Source organism: Typopeltis vanoorti, chromosome 3 (assembly GCF_054136105.1).
Source record: "Typopeltis vanoorti isolate ZY-2024b chromosome 3, IOZ_Tvanoo_1.0, whole genome shotgun sequence".
NCBI lineage: Eukaryota > Metazoa > Arthropoda > Arachnida > Uropygi > Thelyphonidae > Typopeltis > Typopeltis vanoorti.
In genome coordinates this window covers 100,992,424-101,007,499 of record NC_143551.1, presented here as the reverse complement: position 1 = coordinate 101,007,499, position 15,076 = coordinate 100,992,424, and the positions used below count along the sequence as shown (strand labels likewise).

At 34.6% G+C, this 15,076-nt stretch overlaps 1 protein-coding gene across 1 annotated transcript in view; it reads left to right on the top strand.

Moving 5' to 3' along the window:
• Ipo9 (Importin 9) overlaps nt 1–15,076 on the top strand; it is a 493,522-nt gene that overhangs the window by 199,473 nt on the left and 278,973 nt on the right. The window contains exon 11 of the mRNA XM_090390464.1: nt 2,625–2,731. Within this exon, the coding sequence (XP_090246590.1) occupies nt 2,625–2,731 (107 nt within the window). The remainder of the gene's footprint in view (nt 1–2,624; nt 2,732–15,076) is intronic.

The window sequence follows — 15,076 nt, the reverse complement described above, 5'->3', positions numbered from 1 at the left end:
TCTATAAACGTTTGAATGGATGTTATAGCATTTCAAGTGATGAAATTTTTTGTTATATGGAAGGCGGGAAGAGAATACATGGACATCCATGGAAGTTAAGGTTGTTCACAGTCAAGAAAGGGGTAAGAGCTAGGTTTTTCTCCCAGAGAGCAGTGAGTGAGTGGAATAATTTGCCCTTAGGGGTAGTGAGTGCATCTAGTGTAAATGAATTTAAGGGAAGGTATGATAGCTGGGTTGGGTAATTTACAGCCTCTCTCGATGAGTCCTTGAATCCTTGGAGGTCTTAGATGATAATAATAATAATATCATCTGTTGTTGCTGCCTTTCCATATTTCAAGTTTTTGATGACTATTCTACCTCAAGTGTTGATATGTACTCATCTATGCATGCCTCTTGAAAATATTCTGGTATGGTTCTCTCACTGCTTGTTTTGTTTAATAGTCTTTCAAAGTAATTACTCCAGACATCTGAGATATCCTTACCTTCAGTTTTCATGCCACCTGTATCATCTTTGTTTCCTTTTACGATATTATTTCCTTCATTTCTAAGCTTTCTCAATAGCCTCCAGAACGTTTTGCTGCTTTCCTGGTTTATTTTCTATATTCTGATGAAAGTTCTTCCATTACTTTTGTTTAAATTACTTTTACACATAGTTTAGCTCTCTTACAATTTTCTCTGTATTCTTTTAGGGAATCTGCCAACTTGTTTGCTAGGAACTTGTGGTATGCTTCTTCTTTTCCAGAACTGCTTCTTTAACTTCTTTTGTCCGTCTGGTGTTCTTATTTTTCTATCCTTACACACATCTTCACCACATATCTCCCTTGCTAAACTTAATCAATGCTTTGTCAAATGCATCAGACTGTGTCAAATGTTCTTCAATAATGTTTGTATAGTCAAGTCTATAGATTACTTCTAAAACTTGCTCAACTTTAATTTTTTTTAAATACTTTCTTACACAGTGTTCTTTTCAATGTGATATTCATTTTTATCCTACTTACCACTAAGCGATGGTCACTTCCAATTTCAAATCCTTTGTACACACTCTTGTTTCCTGAACCAGCATGAAGATATCACTATCAGCTTAGTCAATATGGCTTTTCTTATTTCTTGCATGTTCTCTCCATATCAACTGGTGCACATCTTTTATGTTGGAGCATGGTGTTAGTAATTACTAGTCTGTATCCTGAAGAGAAATCTAGCAGATACTTCCTGTTATTATTAGCTTTGCCTTTTCTTCAAATTTTCCCAAAATGTTCCTATATGCCTGGTAGAATTAATTTCCTACTCTGCTGTGTTTAGATCTCAAACAAGGACCACTTTTTTCCATTTTCTTTGTGTCAGCTGACTCCTGTAATGCCTTGAAAAATTCCTTCACAGGAACCATAGGTACAAATATGTTTCATTGTCTATTTCTCTATTTTGAAGTTTGCCCTCATATTGAAAAATTGAAACTGTCTTCCAATCAAGATCATCATGTTTGGTGTTGAATGCTCTCACTACTCCTTCTTCTCCTTGATTTATTATCTTGATATAACATTCTATACTTATTTAGTAATATCTTGCCTGTTTTTGTCTTCTTTGTCTCAGTAAAGCCAATTATGTTTATATGGTACTTTTTCAGTTCTTTTGCAAGTTCAGTTTCCTTTCCATTAATACTCCTTATATTGATGGTTCCTGTCTTCAGTTCCTCTGATGTTGGGTTTCTTCTTCTAGATGTTAAGTCAGAATTTGTTCCATTAGATGACTCTCCACTGTTTGCCTTGGTTCCTTGATAAAAACAGGAGGGTTCTTGTTTAACCAGGCAATGCCCCAGCTGGTATGAAATCTCATGTTGTATTATCATATGTATTTGTGGTTTAAGCCGGTAGAGAGTGCAATTTGGTCTACCAAATTCCAATTGCCAGCATTCTCTTTCGTTCAGTACCCAGTGGATACCTGCTAATGGGGTGCACCACATGAAGGTGAAAATTGGAACTTAGGTCAGAAGCCCCAGTCGGTTTTTTGTATTCCTTAAAAGCAATGTTGAGGTCTCCTTCCAGTTATTTGGCTTTGAACATTAAGCAACCTGCTGAAGTTCATCCAACTGTAAATTGTCCCATTTCCAGTATTGCACATAATTCTAACCTAAAACGTATATTTTAAGTTAGAATTATGTAGCTTAAAATTCTTTAGTCTCCTTCAGTTAACCACAGTGAGGATTAAATCTGTTAAACTTCATAACAGGAATACAAAGCCAAAAAGTCATTAAGATGAAAGTGTATGTTCAGCTCTGAAAGATGTAGCACTACATTGGGAAATTGAATATTAACCCATAAATCAGTGGCTGAAAGTGTTCACGTGGTTCCAGAAATGACCACTGAAGATGACTAAGGTTTATTACACCATAGAAATGGAATGAAAAAGAAGTGCTCCAGCTTAAAGGAAACAGAAAACACAAATAAAAAAATCCTTTATAGATTGTATTGTTAGTAAATTTAATGAAAGTTTTATTTATATTGGAAATTGTCTTATTGAAACTTATTATCCTTGCATTATATTTTGTTCACTAGATTAGTAATAAAGAATTTTTTATCTAATCAGTGTATGCTGGTTATGAAATCTGATTATATTGTTCATCTTTTCAGTCACTTAGTCAAGAATTTGGTGATGAAACAGCATCTGGACTTTGTATTGCAGTGACAAAGCATTTACAGGAAGCAGAGGGTAGTAAGAATACAGGAGCTGAATATTGGTAAGTGTTTTAATAATCCTTGAAAAAATCAGTCTAAAAATAGTTCTCCCATTTGAAATTACAAGGAATTGAAAATCTGGAACACAACACTTCTTACTCTATCTGTATAGTCATTTTCAATATTTGCAAATTTTTCTCATGACAAGCATAATTTCTTTGACCTCCAAAAACGATATCCTCATTTTTCTACTTGAACTATGAATCTAGACATCATCACCACACTTACACTTTGTTTGCAGTATTGATTTGAATAACAATTTCAAGGTCTAGCAAAAAAAAGTGTAACAATATTTTATTCTGCGCAATGAAATACAGTAGAATCTTTTTATTGTGATCGCGGATAATATTATCAATCAGCTATTGTTATCAAAATCAGTCGGTTCCCAAAACACATAATTTAAAATGAATTAAGAATAAATAATCCGTCTATTATAATCAAAGTTCTGGTTATTGTTATCAAAATCCTCGAATGTTTCACCTTTTGCTTCTCAGAATTAAGAACTTTAAGGGTTAATCAGGAGAAAATATGATAAATTTTCTGACTTTGTGTTAATCTTTTTGTGTTAATCTTCTTTTAATCTTATTCTTCCATAAATCTTAAATCTTCCAGGCAAAGACTGATGGGTATAAATACAGTTGGATTGTGATTGTTCGAGTTTATTTTCCTGCTCTCTTTCAGTAAGTGAATTTGATTAAGTGCTCGTTAAAACAGTCCTTAGCATTATGGCAGAAGCAAGTAAAAAATGTAAAGATTTATCTTTTCAAGAAAATCAAAGAATTTTGGAGTGCTACGATAAGTTGCCCAGAATGAGTCAGCATAGTGTGGCTGTACATTAAAAAATTTCAAAACCACTTTTGTGTAAGATTTTAAAAAACAGATCAAACATTGAAACTTCAGCTCTTACTAATGAGAACATGGATCGGAAGAGAGCCTGATCTGGTAAGGATACTCAAGTTGAATCAGCATTAAAAATTTGGTTTAGTAATGTTCATGAAAAGAATGCTTCAATTAATGGGCCTTTGATGCATCAAAAAGCAGAATAACTTGCAAAAACAATGGGCAAAGAAAATTTCATTGCAACTGCTGGATAGTTTAACAGGTGGAAAAAGTGAGAGAATGTTGTGTACAAGCGTATTCAGGGTGAAGAAAAAAGTGCTGATTTTTTTATCAGTTGATGCATGGATTAAGACCAAGTGGCCAAAAATTACTGCTGAATATTCTCCTGAGGGTATTTACAATGCAGAAGAAACAGGACTCTAAATGCCTGAGCATACTTATTTGTTTAAAAATGAAAGTACTAAAGGATTTAAATCTTCAAAAGAGTGAGTGACCGTTCTTTGTTGTGCTAATATGAAAGGTGAGAAACAAGAGCTCCTAGTGATTGGAAAAAGTAAACATCCTCGGTGTTTTAAAGGTGTCAAAAGTTTGCCTGTTGACTACTGTTCTAGTGCAAATGCTTGGATGACTAATGCCATTCTCAACAGTTGGTTAGTTAAGTGGGATCATAAATTAAAGCGAAAAATTGTCTTGTTAGTAGACAACTGCACTGCACCCACAAACAATTTATCATTAAAGAACATCAAAGTAATCTTCTTGCCTTCAAACACTACATTGTTAATTCAACCATGTGACTAAGGTATCATATGAACTTTTAAAGCTTATTATCGCAAGGAAGTTCATGCAAGAATTATTGCTAAACTTGATTATATAAAACACTAATCTGATACAAGTGCAATTGCAAAAAAGATTTCCCTTCTTGGCATTTGGTAGCAATGTCATGGAAAGTCTCAGAGAAGACTATTGAAAACTGCTTCCAAAAAGGTGGATTTTTTTAAAACAAACTCCTTCCAAAGAATTTGAATAGCTTACAATTGAAATTTTTGATAAAACTCCAGACAGTATGTCAAAAGAAGACTATGAAAATTGGTTGGATATTGACAACATTGAAGTGGTGGCTACAATGACAGTGTCAGAAATGTCAAGCTGCTTCCAATGAGAACTTGAAACTAGTAGAAGAAAGTGAACCTAATACAAATATAGAAGAACAAATTTTAGAAGCTCCTCCAACCAATGCCCATATGAAAGAAGCTCTACAAATACTTCGTGATGTGCAACATAGAGCAACAAACTTCAAAAGGCATTATGAGAATGAGCAATTTATTCATGAACTGCTACATTCAAACACACAAGAGACAATGCTAGATAAGTTTTTAAAATAAATTTTATATTATTGCTTATTAAAAAGTTGTTTATAACATTAAATTAAATAATCTTCGTAACAATAAATTGAAATAAATGATGCAATTTTTGATATCCTTTGCTTAATGTTATCAACTGGTTATTGAAAAGTGACTGTCTCAAAGTAATCACAATAAGTGGCATCTGCTGTATTTGATATAACTATATCATGTGATATGAGATATTTGATATAATGGCCAGTTAGTTTGATAAAATATCCAGTTCAGCTGAACTGGCAGTTCCTTTGACCAGGCTATATAATTCGAGTCTCAGAACAGGGAAGATCCACAGGAATGTATGGTAATCCCATTGCACAAGAGTAGTGCAAAGGCCGATATAACCAACTTTCGACCAATCAGTATCTCAGGAGTGACGGCGAAGGTTTTGGAAAATTGGTTAGGGCTTGCATTCAGAAATGGGTTGACATTGAATCTCCACTCTATAATGACCAGTATGGGTTTACTAAGGGAAGGTCATGTTTTAGCAACTTACTCACATTCTATAATCATGTTACCATTGAACTTGACAAGGGGAATGGATATACTACAATATTTTTGGATTTTGCTAAGCTTTTGACAGAATGGAAGACTGGTGCATAAATTGAAGAATATGGGTTTAGATTATGAAATATCTTGGATAAGAGGATGGCGTGACTGGCATATCAAAAAGTCTTATTTGGGGGATATGAGTGTGCATGATTTAAGATGACCCGGTGGTGTACTTCAAGGATCATTCCATGGTCCACTGTTATTCAATCTGCACATTAATGGTGTTTGGAAGGATTTGATAGGCAACATACATCTATTTACTGATGATGCAAAGGTAGGTAATGTAATCAGGAATGTGGCTGTTTTGCAGTACGATTTGAATAGTCTGCAATTGTGCGCATCAATTTAATGTAAGTAAATGTAATGTAAGTAAATGTAAATGAACTTTGGCATGATTAGATATCCAATGTTTTATTATGTTGGTGGCATTATGCTAGAAGAAACTGATCAGGCTATGGATCTTGAAGTGTTAATAGATAGGAATTTGAAGTTCAGGGGCCACCTGGCGAAGATTGCAAATACAACTCAAAAGATAATTGCAAGGCCAGAACAAACTTTCACAAAGATAAGGATGTCATTTTGCCTCTTTACAAGGCCTTGATAAGACCTCCCTTGGACTATTGTGCTCAGATCTGGTCTCCTGGTTTTCATTGTGATTCTGATACAGTGGGGGGGGGGAGAGAGAAAGAAAGTGGGTGAGTGCAAAAAGGAGTGTGTTAAAAATGATGTCAGGATTGTGGAATACTGATTATGAAGATAAATTGAGAATTTGTAGATAGCAAAAACTAGCAAACAGGAGAAAGAGGGGGTGATATGATCGAGACTTACAAACTTCTGAAATGGTCATACAGGATTTCAGTTGAAGGAATTTTTCATTTTATGGAGGATGGGGAAAGGACAAGAGAGCATCCTTGGAAGCTTAAAATGAATGTTGCTAAGAAGGAGGTGAGATCTAGATTTTTCTCTCATAGAGTGGTGCATGATTGGAATGGATTGCCATTGGATGTTGTGTGCAAGCAGTGTGAATGAATTCAAGAATAAGTATGATAGCTGGTGCATGTAGTATGTGGTCTCGCTCGAGGAGTCCCTGACTCCCTGGAGGTCTCTCTTAATAATAATAACTATTTTCCCTAATTTTTATGGATTTAAAAATTATTCACAATGCATTTTTTATAATTTAATTAACTTCATTGTTCATCATCGATTCTTAATGTATATCCTAAAGTACAGGATAGATAGTAGTACGTAATTAAGTTGACATTTTTACTAGCTTATTATTGACAATTTTCTTCCAAATGTGTTCATCTGGTCTGCAATATTGAGATTTACATATTTTGGTCATTTAAAGTACATTGATCTGCTAAGATTTTAGTCTTCTTTTCATTTTTTCTCCTGACATCTTACCATGAAAAAAAAATTTTTTTTTTTTTTTTCCAAATCTTTCCTCTCCATTCTGCTTAGGTGACTATATACCACATTGAATGAACTCTATTAACAGATTCTTGAATGTTAATGATGTCAAGTACTTTTTATTATGTTAGTATCTTCATTTTTAATTTTATTAATTTTTTATGGCTATTTTGCCTATTTTTGTTTAGGAATACCCCTTTTTATGATGTCATTGGCTTTTTACTCAATTTTTAGAGCATTACTAATGTTTTAAAGATATATGAAGAATATAAGAAAGGAATAATTTTGGACATACCCTGTAGGATGTTCCTGGTTGTCATCTTATTGAGCGGCATTCAGTGTATGGCGATATTAATGAAGTATAACTGAAAGGAAGGGGGGAGGGGGGGACGTTGGAAATGTGGAGATAGAGAGATGAGGGAGAATTGCAGGTCAGACACAAGGTGTGTGAAATTTAAAACCCGGATTTTAAATTTCACATACCTTTTAGTTCCATAGTCACTATATTCATTAGATAGGAAGGTGTGATGTATATGGTAGAGTTCTGTTGATAGAGAGGTTTCACTGGAACAAATATTGTAGGCTTTATTGGTTAGTTTTAATGATGCCATATTGTTGTGGGGAGATGAAAAAGTTTGTGACTGTGTCTGGATGTGTTTTTTATTTATTTATTTTCTTATGTGGCTTCTACTCATGAAAGATAACTTATAGTACCTTAGTACCAAGTGAGTTAAGGAGTATTTTCCTATTTTCATTAATTTTATATATTTTTGCATTTTTTATTTTATTTTTATAATTTGAAAATCCTGCTCTAGAGAATGACCAGATATGGAATTTTTTTTCAAGCCACTTTAGGCCTTCAATAACCATGGGCTCCCCCTCCCCTCCTCACAATGGATGATGAAATTTATCTTCCATCTAGAGAGAATCACACACACATTTCATGCACATTCTGGGGTTCACACCTGCAACCTGTTGGTTGGAGGCTAAATATACTGAACACTTGGCCAACCTCTTGCTGATATATATATTTTATTCCTTTCTTAGATCCAAGTTTTGTAGGAAAATGTGTATCAAACACATGAAAAATATGAATAACTGATTAACATGTAGAGATCATCAAGATTTATTGACTGTTATGTATTTCCACTTGTTATAAGGGTATCTTCAGAAAGAATTAATTGTCTGAATCAGTTCACCTCGATATTAGTCTTCCTCTGAGTCTTTTTTTCCTGCCATCTTGGCATCAAACAACTGTTTTGCTAACCTTTCATCATCCATTCTGTTTAAAGGACTATACCACTTAAGGTTAACCCTGCTCTCACATTCTTGAATTTGAACAGTATCAAGTTTCTTTCTATTACCTTCATTTTTAGTATGATTCTGTCATTGATGCTATGTGTACAAGTCCTTAATTATTCTCAGAACTTTCATATTTGTGGTCTGTGATCCTTGATCAAGTGCTTTATTTCTAACCCAACTCTCTGATTCATAACTTAAAACTGGTCTGAGCACTGCCTTGTATACTTCTAGTTTAGTGTTTTTGATAATTTCTCCCTTGTTCCATGTAAATTTATTCATATGGCTTGCCACCATACCAGCTTTACTTATTCTGTTGTCCCTTTCCATACTTAATTTGCCATCTTTGCTGAAAACTGTGCCTAGATAGCTGAAATATTTTAATAGCTGTTGTTGAGTTTCATCCTAGATTTGTTACAGCTATTATTTAATTTAGTTAGAGAATCCTGAAGACTTGCACTAGATGTGTATAGGAGTACATCATCTGCAAAAAGCCAAGAGCTAAGTGTGATATCTCTGATTCTAATACCAGGTTTAATTCCACTTTCTTTCATAATGTGGTCCATAAAAATGTTGAATAACAGTGGAGACAGTGTGCACCCTTGTGTAACATCTGATTTCAAATGAATCTGTCTTGTATTTTCTTCAATTCTTACTGCTGACTTACATCTTAAATATAGACTATGTATTGCCCTGTATAATGTACGATTTGTGTTATTTACTGTAATTGCAGCATTTTGAAAAGCTTTTCTCTGGGTACCTTTTTGTATGGCTTTTTAAATCTTCAAAACGTAAGTACAGATCCCTTTTATGTCCCCGAGATTTTTCAGCTATTTGTTATAAAGTGAAACCTTGGCAACCTGGTCTTGAAAATTTGATCTTGACAACCTCTGTTTGGCTTAAACCTAGCTTATTCAAGTTTTCCTTCCACAGTTTTTCTCAGGTTCTTCTCAAGTGTAGTTGTATCTTATCACAACACTAGTAAAAAAAATAAAAAAAAAATAAAAAAATTTCTTTGTAATTCTCACCAACTTTAACCTCTTCTTTATAGATGAGGACCATGAGAGCTCTACTACAGTCATCTGAAATTTGACCTTCTGATCATCATCATCATCATCATCAAATTCCTGCCATGTACCCTCAAGGGGGTGTACAGGATATGATAGTACTACATGAAAAATTTACATCATTATTAACTTTCTATCTACAATTTTCCTCCAAATCAGTCTGTTACTTGTCAAGACTCCAACATTATCAGATCTGACATTTCTATCGTCTAAAGCACTTTGTACCGTTCCAATCCACCTATTTCTTGGTCTTCCTCTGGGTCGTTTTCCTGCCAACATGGCAGAGAACACTTGTTTTGCTAATCTTTCCTTGCCCATTCTGTTTAAGTGACCATACCACCTGAGATTTAGCTCTGCTAACGCATTCCTGGATGCTGACAATATCAAGTTCTTTCCTAATATCCTCGTTTTTAATATGTTATTGCCATTGATGTCATCTGTTCATGCCTCTTATCTTTCTCGGGACTCTCATATCTGCAGTCTCTAGTCTTTGGTCAAGTGTTTTACTTCTGATCCATCTCTCAGATCCATAAGTTAAAACTGGTTTGAACACTGTCTTGTATACAGCTAATTCAGTGTTCCGACTAATTTCTCTCTTATCCCATATGAATTTATTCAATTGACTTCCTACCAGCTTTGTTGATTCTATTGTCTATTTCTATATTTAATTTACCATCTTCACTAATAATCGTGCCTAAATAGCTGAAATGTTTTTCTTGTTCCACAGGTTCTCCATTCACAACACAGTTGATATTTTCAATGATTCTGCCTATTTTCATTGTCTTTGTCTTTTTATTGCTGACCTTCATACCACATCTATTACAACAGTTATTCAATTTAGTCAGGGAATCTTGCAGACTAGTAGCGGATTTATGTAGAAGTATAACATCGTCCACATAAAGCAAAGAGCTGACATTAACATCTCCAATTTTGATATCATGTTTAATACCACATTCCTTCATAATGTGATCCATATAGATAATGAATAACAGAGGAGATAATGTACATCCTTGTCTCACACCAGATTTAACATTAAACCATCTTCCTGTACTTCCTTCAATTCTAACTGCTGACTTACAACTCAAAAAAAGACTAAGTATTGCTTGATATATAATATCCCATTGACAACATATAACTGTAGCGTATCGAATAGCTTCTTTCTTGGCACCTTGCCATATGCCTTTTCCAAATCGAGAAAACTTAAATACAGATCTTTGTTATATTCCAATGATTTCTATACTATTTGTCGTAAAGTGAAGATCTGATCCTGACAGCCTCTATTTGACCTGAATCCAGCTTGTTCTTCGCCAAGCTTTTCTTTCACAATTCTTCTCAACCGTTTCTCAAGTATATTTGCATATATCTTACCAGGAACACTCAGTAGGGAAATACCTCTGTAATTCTCACATTCAGTTTTATTTTCCTTTTTATATATTGGTACTATGAGAGCTCTACTCCAATCATCGGGAATTCGTCCCTCTGTCCAGGCATTCTGAACTATGCAGTGTAGCCACTGTAAGACTTTTATACCACCGTACTTAAGCATTTCTGGTCGAATATCATCTACTCCTGCTGCCTTTCCACATTTCAAGCCTTTGATGGCTTTTTCTACTTCAACTATGGATATGTATTCCTGACTGTATGCCTGTTGAGTGTTTTTTACGACTGTGCTATCACTGCTTGTTTCATTTAGCAATTTTCCGAAGTAATTACTCCATACTTCAAGGATATCTTTTTCTCCTATTTTCATGTTACCTTTATCATCTCTAATTCCTTTTACAGTGCTGTTTCCTCCATTTCTGAGCTTCTTCAACAACCTCCAGAATATTTTGTCACCTTCTTGATATTTATTTTCTATGTTCTTGCCAAAGTCCTCCCATGACTTTTGCTTAGCTAGTTTTACACGGTGTTTAGCTATCTTACATTTGTCTCTGTATTCTCTAAGACCACAAGCTGACTTATTCGCCAGGAACTTTTGATATGCTTTCTTCTTTAACTTCCTGTGTCCACCATGGAGTTCTAATTTTTCTAACCTTGCAGACAACTTCACCACTAGCTGAATCAGTCAGGGTTTTTTTCAAGGCTTGCCACTGAATCTCCAAGGTTTGGTTCCTGTTCTCAAACTCTTTCATTTTTTCTTCAATAATCTTTGTGTATTTTAGTCTACAGTTCACATCTGAGAGCTGCTCAACTTTTATTTGCTTTAAAACTTTCTTACATGTTATTCTGTTCAGTATGAAATTCAATTTTATCCTGCTCAAGACTAAATAGTGATCACTTCCAATTTCAAATCCTCTGTACACTCTGGTGTCTTGCACCAGGGAGAAAACATCACTTGCAACAATAACATAGTCAATGAGACTTTTCTTATTCCTTGCCTTTTCTCTCCATGTGAATTTGTGCACATTTTTATGTTGAAACATGGTGTTAGTAACAACCAGTACATGTTCTGAGCAGAAATCCGACAGATATTTGCCATTATTATTAGCTTTGCTCTTTTCTCCAAATTTTCCCAAAATCTTTTGTATGTTTGACAATCATTTCCTACTCTGCTATTTAGATCTTTAGATCCCCAACAAGGACCAACTTTTCCTTTTTCATTGTGTCATTTGCTTTTTCTAAAGCCTCAAAAAATTCCTCCACTTCTACCTTAGTAGAACCTTCTGTGGGACCATAGGCACAAATAAGTCTCATTGTCCAATTCCCCATTCTGATATTTGCCCACATCACTCTACTTGAGATTGCCTGCCATTCCAGATTAGCCTCGTATTTTGTGTTGAATACTATGGGTACTCCTTCTTTTCCTTGATTGTTATTGCCTGAATATAACGTTTCGTATTTATTGCTCAGAAAGATCTCACCAGTTTTTGTCTTTTTTGTTTCAGTCACCCCTATTATGTCGATCTGGTACTTATCTAATTCCTCAGCTAGTTTCATTTCTTTGCCATTCAGGCTTCTTTTGTTGATAGTACCGATCTTTAACTCTGTTGATGTTGCGTTGGGGTGTGTTTTCAGATTTGTTCCAGTAGCTGACTTTTCACTGTTCGCCTGGTTCCCTGGCGAAAACAACGGGGGCCTTGTTTAACCGGGCAACGCCCCAGGTGGCATGAAATTTTGTCATGTTGTACCATCATTTTGTATTTTGGTTTAACCATTAAGAATAGAATTTGGTCGGCTAAATCCCAAATTGCCAGCCCATCCTCGTTCTATCAGTATCCAGGTACCTAACAGGGTGCACCGTGAGAAGGTGAGGATTGGAAATTAAGTCAGAAGCCCTGGTCAGTTCTCTGCATTCCTTTAAAGGCTATGTGGAGGTCTCCTCTCAGTTATACAGCTTTGACCCTTCCTCTGAATTATGCCCTGTGGCCAACTGCAAAACTTTTATGCCTCCATATTTGAACATTTCTGATCAGATATTATCTATTACTGTTCTTTCACTGCTTTTGTTTAAGTCGTCTCAATGTAATTACTGTATACATCTAGAATATGCTTATCTTCTGTTTTCATGTCACGATTATCATCTTGGAATCCATTTGCAGTAATTTGGTAATTTCTCTCCATTTATAAGCTTTTTTAATAGGCACCCCCCCCCCCCAGAACATTTTACCACCTTTTGGATGTTTATCTTGTATATTCTTACTAAAGTCTTCTCATGACTTTTGTTTAGTTATGTTTACACATTGCTTATCTCTGTCACATTTTTCTCTGTATTCTTTTAGTACTGGAGACCTACTTGGTATTAACTTTTTGCTTTCTTCTTTTCTTGTACTGCTTCTTAATCAAGTTTTCTGGTGAACAAAAATCAAATGACCAGCCTTTATTTGGAAAGGACATGTTAATAAAGGATACTCCTAGTGGTATCATTCAAATTTCAGTTTACTGGAAGCCTACATTTGCAGGTTGATATGGCCATATCCAATCATTAAGAGTTGCCATTCTCAACTTTGAAGGGAAATTGGAGCAGATAGTAAGAGTTCTTTGCAAACATATCTACATATTGCCTTTCAACTCTTGAGAACTATCATTCATTCATTCATTCATTCATTCTTTCTCTCTGCCCATTACCAAAGACAGTTACTTCCTATGTCCTGTAATACCTGTTCCTTGCCCCTGTTTATGCTTATTTTGGTCAAAGCTTATTTTGATAAGCTGAGATCAGAATTAAAGAATATATATGGATTGCAACTGACCTTATGTATAATCATCATATTTCATTATTTTTCTACTCTGTCATGAAGTGAAAATCTAGTCTTGATAATCCTTTTTTGGCCTGATCTTTTAGCAAATTCTTTGTAAATTCGGTAAAGTTTTGTTAGTGCAAAGGATAAAAAGAAAAACATCAATATTTGTGACACTGTGTATCTAAATTGTATTGTTATGAAAAGTTTTATCTTTCATAAGTTAACTTGTGAATGAAGTAGACTCTTTACATTTGAGAACAAAATGTTAAAAAGAATACACTTTTTATAACCTCCCCTTAATATGATCTTATATGATGTCAAGATGTCATAAATATGACAGATTTCCAGATAGGCTAGGATAATCTGTTACATATGTCAATTGTACATATTCTATGTTGTTGAGAACTCTCTTCTAAAAACATGAATGGTTTTCCAGGGTTTCTGTGAAGAAAATCCTGGCACCTTCCCAAGAGATTGACTAATCTCGTCAATCTCAGTTTTTTAAATGTTCTTTGTATCATAGATGGGATTTAAATCCAGATCTTTCTGAAAAAGAACATTGTTATACAAACTGAGATATGAGCTCGAGAAATCGGTTATCTCTCTTTCTGTACATGCACTCTCCCATTTATTTATTGGTCTCACATTTGTGTAACTTCAAAGATCAGGTAAGAACTGGTATAGCAAAACCATTCTGGTTGCTGACTTTATATAATATTATATATTATGGGTTGCTAAACTTATAGCACATTACTTCCACATATCAGGCTATAGAGGATTATATCAGCACCTGTACAGGATTTTCTTGCAAAATCTGTAATATTTTTGCACTCTAAAATATTGCTCAAAGATGTGCAAAATCTTGTAATGATGTAATTAATTGCATGCATTTGTTTAGACCTAAAAAGGTTTCTTTACATTATTTTTAAATTTTGTCTCTAACTGCCTTCTCTAGTGACAAAAAAATTCTTTCCCTTCTTCCATAGTAGAACCGTCTATGCAATCATAGGCGCAAATAATCTTAGTCCAGTTCCTCATTTTGATGTCCTTCCACATCACCACGTTTGGTGTTGAATACTATAGCTGCTCATTTCTTCTCTTCTCTAATTATTTTTACTTGAATGTAACATCTTGTAGCTTTTGTTATTAAGAGGAATCTGTTTTTTTTGTTTTGGCAATAGGAATTATGTGCTAAGAGAGTGCTTGGCTTAAATCGTGTTGTCGTTTGTTCCAGTAGCTGACTTTTTGCTGTTTGTCCTAGTTTCCTTACGAAAATAGTGGGAACTTATCATGTCAGCTGTGATGCCACCAGGTTATCTTGCACCATCACTCTTTTGGTTTAAGCCAATGCAGAACATTGGGCTAAATCTCATAATACCAGTCCATCCGCTTTCATTTGGTATCCAACAGATACCTGATTACCTGGTGTGCCACAACAAACCCCATTCTGTAGAATGTTGTATGAAGATCTTCTCCCAGTTGACCTACTTTTGACCTTTAATCAACCTGTACAGTTCATTGGTTTTGAAATTGAAGTAATGGTAGTATGAAACATGCACAGCTTGCCATTTTAGTAATTTTCGTATAAGATTCATAAGTTT